The 7,917-nt window shown below is 34.9% G+C and overlaps 1 protein-coding gene across 1 annotated transcript; it reads left to right on the top strand.

The window, feature by feature from the left end:
- The first annotated feature begins 1,411 nt into the window (after window positions 1-1,411).
- LOC149575587 (uncharacterized) lies at window positions 1,412-2,500 on the top strand. The gene is made up of 2 exons (XM_089815349.1): window positions 1,412-1,549; window positions 1,658-2,500. The coding sequence occupies exon 2, from the start codon at window positions 1,896-1,898 to the stop codon at window positions 2,304-2,306; it is 411 nt and encodes a 136-aa protein (XP_089671475.1). The 5' UTR covers window positions 1,412-1,549; window positions 1,658-1,895; the 3' UTR covers window positions 2,307-2,500.
- Window positions 2,501-7,917: the final 5,417 nt, after the last annotated feature.

Here is a 7,917-nt window from a genome sequence, read left to right as displayed (position 1 = left end):
TATTTGTCTAAAGAGGAGTGCATCTTACATCCTTGATCCTAAAGTATAAGTGTGGTTATTATTAGTCAACTTGTGGCTATCTTAACTCCTAATAAAGCCATAATATTATTATATGTTGTTAATTAGTTATTTAGGTTCCCTTATATAGTCATATTTAGGCTAGCTTAAGTGATATCCTATACACAACTATGTTTTTATATGAGGTAGTTAGACTTATAACTCATTATTCTCATCTATTATAAATCACTTGCAACATATTACATGGGGTTGTCTTCTAGGTTTTTGAGATCTCTTATAAAATTTACTCTACGCAACTAATTCAAACAAAATTATGCAGTCTTAAACAAAAGCACATAGTGGACACCATCTCCTCTTGCGCACACATACACCCACCCACCTAAGCAATCTTATAAGATGTATCCAAAGTCTGACCTTTCAAGTCATATAACTGTTGACCATCTTTTGTTTTAACAATAATCATTCTTAGATTGAATTATTCAACTTTGACTGTGTAAATTTTTCCTTCGACATTTAAGACCAAACTCGACAATAAGAAACTCAACTTAATCCAAAACATCCACAAATAACCACTTATACAAATTGAAAAGCAAGAAGTCATGCTAACTTCATGGGTTATTAAAATTAAACATGTGAACAATCATTCTATTGAAAATAAAGACAAAAATTCTTTTGCTACAATAATATTACATGAAAAGACAAATCCACAAATTTCCAAATTTTCTATTTCCCAAATCCATGTGCTCAATCATTGCTCAAATTTCCCCTTTCATTGCATTTTGGTTGAACCACCATTTATATGACATTGACTAATGTGACATCCAAAGGTATAGCTTGTACAAACGGCATTGTAGATACCTAAGTAAGAATGACAAAACAAACAACGAATAACCATTCCACAAACCACCTCATAGCTGCCACGTAGGCACCAAGTTGACTTCCAAACCAACCATCCACCCTGCTGACCTGTCATTACGTGGCATAGAATGAACGTCCTCATCCTATATTAAGCCAGGCTTATTCCAGCCACAGATTCGCACAATATCAACGTGTAATCTTATCTGCCCCCGCTAAAAATGTGGCAAAAACAACAATTCCCACTCACCTGCAACTCCTGCAACATGATTTTGATTTGCCCAACACGCAAGAAGTTAGCAAATCCAGTAAAAAACAACCTGAAAAAAATGTGGTGTAAATTTCCATATGTTAACAATGTCAGTTTCTGTGCCCACGTGTCATGGTGACTGGACCAGAGGTAGGGCACGAAACAACAGGTTAAGCTCAGGGTGAAGGGTGGACCAATCAGAGGATTCCAGCTGGCAGGAACCCCACATTTTAGGTCACGTTAACATGAGATACTAGCGTAGAGTGTCATCATTTGACATGTGGAGAGAGCCGCAATTAAGGGTCTCAATAATTTGCAGGGGGCTACAAATTGGGGGATATGGAGGTCCTAGAATCGATACAGCACCAGGGTTTTCGGGATTTCAAGGGAGAATTGTAAGGGCCAGGGCTCGATCCTTGAAGAGAAGTAAGTGAAATTTCCGATTTTGAGAGTAGAATTTTTGGTCTTTGAGAGTAGAGATTTTGGTGTTTAAGAGTGAACCTTTGATTTTGAGAGTAACATTTTGTGTTTCAGAGTGGAAATTTTGATTTTGAGAGTTAAATTTTGTGTTTGAGAGTGGAAAGTTTGGTATCTGAGGCCTGGAAATGCCAGGGCAGATTTGGTTTAAGGCCGTGGCACAGGGCTTGGAATCTGCTGGTAGCTATGCAACGGGGGAGAAGGAGAGGTAGTTGGAAATATTAGTTCTTGGAATTCTTGTTCTTGTTGAATTGAGGGTTTTTTGGCTAGGGTTTGCGAAGGATTTTAAAAGCACATGGCAACGGCTGTAATGGAGGTTGAATTTGCTTTGTGTGAGTGCTGTGGATTGAAGGAGGAATGCACGCCGGCTTACATTGCTCGCGTTAGGGACCGGTTTTACGGGCGGTGGATTTGCGGGCTGTGTGCTGAAGCTGTGAAAGATGAGCTCTGTAGGGCAAATGCGATTATCGGGATGGAAGAGGCTTTGCAGGCTCATATGAGGTTTTGTAAGCAGGTTCTATCGGATTTGAATGCTAACCCGGCTGTGCACCTTGTGAGCACTATGAGGCGGCTGTTGAGAAAAAGTCTCGATTCGCCCAGAGCTCTTCGATCCACTCCGAGTAGCCCTCGTGTTACCGAGGATGTTGTTGTTGCCCGCAAGGGTATTGCGCGTTCTAATAGCTGCTTCTCCACTTTGGCCAGATGATTCGGTTGGGAATTTCATGGAAGGAAATAAAAGAATGGAAGTCATCTGCTTGATCACTTGTTCTTTTTTGCAGATCAACTCTGCAGTAGTATATTTAGTTGATTCGGAGTTTCCAGTGGGGAAACAATGGAAGAATTCATGAAACTGTTCTTGTAAATTGAATGGATGTTAAATAATCAGTTCCATGATCAAAACACTCGTATCAATCCTCTCGAATTTTATTTGCATATTTTTTTTGTTGGAAATATCAATAGCTTTTTGGGATTTTGCAGTCATTAATGTCATGCAAGATTTTGTAAGCGTATGTTCCAGTTTTTCATTGTTTGTGTGGGCTGGTTTGGAGGGTTCTGTTTAGTGTGTGTCTGTCGGTTTGCAGGTTTAGATGGTTTTGACAATTTTTTTAAGGAAAATGCAGAATTGATAGCATGGCCTTGGTGGATGTTTTATGGGGTAGCTGTGGATCTGATTTGGTGCTGAATATTTTGGATTACATCAGGTGATTTTACATATTTGGTGTTTTTATCTTTTATTATAGTATGTGCTGTATATTATTTATGTGCTTGTTTGTACTCAGTAAGAACACAGAGGAAACTAATAAGTGTGTACAATTATATTGGAAGTTGAGAAGAGTGGAAATTGATATAGGTGAGTGAAGGAGGTTGAGATTTGGATCCTCATTCGATATAGTGGAGTTTAAATGCAGAAGCATCTAAATTATATATATCATTACTGTAGATAGAAATTGCTGAACTCGAACCAGTTTGCATGTTTTCAGACCATCATTGTGTGTGCATATGGTTTGTAGCCTGTCAAATTAAGGACTCGTTTGATTTGAAGTGGGATTATAAGTTATGTTTGCTTTAATGCGTGTACTAGAATGAATTGCAGATTCTCTCTAATCTCTGTGGTTTCCACAGCTAGTTTTTTTCAGGTTTTATAGTTTATGCACACTCAGGTTCTGCCATGAATGAAGAGGGGGTATTGGGCCATATCCCACCCATTGAAATATTTATGGTGAAATTTAATTGATTTAATGGTCAGATTTTCACAACATTTAGTTGGGATTTTTTCCCTGGAGTCATTTTAGAAGAATCCAAAAAAGGAACCCCGTATATAATCTTGATGTGATGGTCTTCCTGTGTGTATCAGTTGACATCTATTGATTATATAGGAGAAACTGATCTCTTATCATATCATTTTGATTAACTATAAATCCTGTATACTGTGTCGAGTTTCTTCATTTCTGTGGGCTATTAGTTATTTGGTTCTTTGTTGTGCAAAATCTTATAGGTAGTTTTTTAATTCGTTTTGTATGTTGTGAATATTAACTCTGCAGGATTATTTGTTGCTAAGCTTTTGCAGTTCTAAGTTAAAGTTTTCTAGACACCATCTACATGGACACCCTCTAAGTTCAACAGTCCAAGCACATTTCTATTAGATTGGATTTATACAAGTCCCTAAAAATCCAAGTCCCTAAAAAGTTGGACGTTACCTTTAAGTTTAAGAAGGAAATTTCAGAGGTAATCAAGTTTCTTAGTTCGTCAATAGGCGTTCCCTCAAAATTTAGAGGTCCGAATCTGTTTCAGCTTTTGCAGCTCATCAGGATAAAGTAAACCATGCTTTCGGAGTTGTTGCTGCCCCGGATAAGTAACTTCTGCTAGCAAATCGTGTAGATAATGCCTGGTTTTTTGGTACAAGATGGGTTTTCTTAAAGCAATGTTTGATACTGTAGGGATTTCACAAATTCTGTTTCCTCGGCATTCATTTTCCATTTTTCCTTACCATTTGCTGAGGACGAGGAGTTTTATCTATTTATTTTAGAAATATCACTCGATTCTGCTAAAGATTCATCGTAAAATTAATCTGCTGAAGAGTTTTCTGTTTCCATCCATACTGTTTCAGTAAAAATTCCCTTGGGGAAAACCTTGATTCATCGATCAAACATATAACTTTCCAACGAGGGTGCCTGCAAAATGTACGTAGATAAATCTGCAACTCTAATAATAAATGCAGGGGAAACATGCGTCTCGATCATTCAGCAAATCCAATAAATAATTGGAGGGGAACATAGAAATCTAATAATAGAATGCAGGAAAAACAGGCTTGTGTATAAATCCGCAAGTCCAATAATAAAATGCAGAGAAAAGATGCCTTGAGCAAATCCAAAAATCCAGTCATGAAATGAAGGAAAACACGCTTCTAGATAAATCAATCTACTAGTTCAAATAATTAAAAAAACCAGTGGGAACACGCCTCTGTATAAATCTGATAATTCAAATAATATGATGCCGAGTAAAACTCAATATGTTTCTGGATAATTCTGCAAATCCAATAATAAAATGAAGGGGAATATGGAAATCCAATACTAAAATGCAAGGAAAACACGCTCTACGAAAATCTGCAAATTCAAATAATAAAGATGCAGGGGAAATGTGCTTCTGGATAAATCTGATAATACAAATAATATGATGCCAGCTAGATAAATCTGCTGATCCAATTATAAAATGCAGGGGAACATGCAAATAAAATAACAAAATGCGGGGAAAACACGCCTCTAGTTAAATATACAAATTCAAACAAAAAATGCCGGAGAAAGCGCACCTGTGGATAAATCTGCAAACCGAATAATACAATTTAGGGTAAATACGCCTCTGGTTAACACAATGTTTTTACAGGGTTTCTTGACTCAAAAGAAAAAATCTCTAATCGGGTCTGGCATTGATAACTCAGAGTAATTATCTACAGATTATCCACTTGCTGAAAGTAGTTAATTTTTTATTATTTTACTTGTTTCTGCCCTTAATTTTCTTGTAAGTATTCAAGTCTTTTTATGTTCTTCGAGAAGTGGCAAGTCTAGCCTAAGTTTCCTCGGCATTGATTTTCACGACCACTTGCTGAGGACAAGGGCTGTTTACATTTATTAAAGAAATTCTCTTTATTCTGCTGAAGATACTTCGCAAAGTATAATATGTTGCGGAATTTTCTGTTTCCATTTGTACCGTTTCAGAATTTTTTTATTTTAGGTTAAACCTTTGATTTCATCAAACAATAATTTAAAATTTTGCAAAGAGGCTGAGCAACATGTATCTAGATAAATCTGCAAATCCAATAGTAAATTGCAGGCGAAACACACATCTAGAGTTATCTACAAATCCAAATAATAAAATGGAAGTAAACTGGCCTCGCGATAAAATTTCAAATCCGAAATGTTGATGCAATTATCGAGTGTACACGATTGAATCCACAAATTTTCAAGCAATAGAAATTTAATGTACAAATCCACTAATAAAATGCAGGGGAACATGAAAAGGCAATAATAAAATGCAGCTCCGGGTAAATCCACAGGACCAATAATTAAATGCGACGAAATACACCTCTCGATAAATCTGCAAATTTAAATATCAAAAACGCAGGAGAAAGCCGCCACTGGATAAATCTGCAAATTCAAATACTAAAATACACCGTTCTCCGGATAAATCTGCAAATCCAAAAATGAAATGTAGGGTTTACACAATTCAAACTGCAATAACTGCAAACAATCATGCATTGCATGATTCTGTTAACCCTTACAAGTTCATATTCATAAATGATTACTCGGCAAGCGTATAAATGAAAAATATCATGGTTAAGGTACAATCTATATATATGGAGTAAATCCAACGCTTGACTGTGCAGAAGACGCTATTTTTACCAAATTGAAGGATGAGAAATCTTTGCTCATTCGAAAATAATTTGTTTTATAGAGAAATGAAGGTTGGTACTGGATTTTTTGCTGAGAGACGAAGCATTTCAATCTGTTGACTCATCCATATGTATAATATTAAATTGAAGCAATAATGGAGTCGGCATTGGGAATCGAAAATGATACCTTATCTTGCTGCAATGAATTTAACTTCAACCAGTCAACTGCTCTTATCCTATTTCTTGATGGAATGTTTGCCGCAATACATTTTTCGTTGTTATAACCAGAAACAACCACACAATACAATTTTCATTGTTATAAACAGAAATAACCACATAAACCCATCTCAGGGCATTTTAAAAATAGATAAAACTGGGCAAACAAGTCAGTTGTCAATAATAGCACAATAGATAAAATTAATAGTCGATCACACATATATTAATAGTTCATTGTTTTTTATCTTTCTTGGTTGCTGCTTGGTCCATTTGTACAAAAAGTACCATTTTTTTGTGTGCATCTATTGGGAGTGAACATAACGAATTTCAGGTGAACGTTTTAGGACACTTTTAGACCACCTTGCACTCTATGAATTCTACAAAGAGAGCCAAAGATTAGCTTTAAGCTCTTCAGTCATCTACGGAGATTCATGGAAAAAATTGACAAATTTCAACATATGGATTACAAAATGTGGGCACACGAAGCTAGAGGGCCACTGGATCGTTTCCCCTATTAACAATTGTTGTAGATCGTAAATGTTAGGATTGGAATAACATGGTAACATGTAGTACCTAGATTAAAAAGTATATTTTGTTAGATAGTAGATGAATGGTTGATGGAAGAATCAATTGGGTGGCGTGTTGAAAATAAAGTTTTGTTTAGGTGACACTCTTCTAAATTGATTGTGGTATATTATACTAGTGAAAGTGACATATGAAATTGAATTGTTTAGATGAGTTAGTAGATTACATAAACTAGTTCATATTGTTCAAATTGAAATGTCAAATTATTGTGGCTATGATAGTAATTGATCTAGTGACTAGGTGTTGACTAAATTCTCTTCTTTCCATGGAAGCACCACGTAAGCAATAAAATAATAATAGGTAGAATATGATCTCTTAACAATAAGTTTGAACTCTAAGAAAGAAAGAAAAAATATGGCATGGGAATATTTTGTGTAAACAAAGATGGAATGTTTTATAATAGTGTTTTCTTGTTAGCAATTAATTTTCTATTATACATAAAAACTAACTCTCTTATATTTTAAAAGTTAGGATTGGAATAATAGGATAACATGTAGCACTTTAAAAAAATTAGATAGTGGATATGTAGATGAATTGCTGATGTAAGAATCAATTGGGTAATGTGTTTAAAATAAGGTTTTGGTTGAATAAATATTTTACAATTTACAAATTGTTTATAGTATATTAATTTTGTGAAAGTTATATGTAGAATTGAATTGTATAGATATGTTAGAGTAGATTTTGGCTTAGTTTTCATTGCTTGGATTGAAATGTCAATTTATTGTGGTTATGATAGTAGTTGATCTAGTGATTAGGTATTGACTTAGAAATTCTCTTCTTTTCAAAGAAACAATAGATAGGCAATAAAAAAATTGATAGGTGGAATATGATAGCTTAAAATAGGTTTGAACTTTAAGAAAGGAAAAAAAATTGACATTGGAGTATTTTGTGTAAATAAAGATGAATATTTTGTAATAAATTGGTTCTTTATGATATATCAAAAGCAACTCTCTTATGATTATGAATACAATTTCTTAGAATAGGTTTGAACTTTAAGAAAGGAAAAGAATATGGTATTGGAGTATTTTATGTAAATAAAGATGGGATATTTTTTAATAAATTGATTCTATATAATATTGTTGGACAAACCATCAATGTTCCTCTTTGGGATTCGTGGCATGGCTTAACG

This window comes from Cupressus sempervirens, chromosome 2, assembly GCF_028749045.1.
Source record: "Cupressus sempervirens isolate cs-2001-9-10 chromosome 2, ASM2874904v1, whole genome shotgun sequence".
Classification (NCBI taxonomy): Eukaryota; Viridiplantae; Streptophyta; class Pinopsida; order Cupressales; family Cupressaceae; genus Cupressus; species Cupressus sempervirens.
Note: the sequence above shows the minus strand (reverse complement) of the source record. Positions and strands in the feature narration are given on the sequence as shown.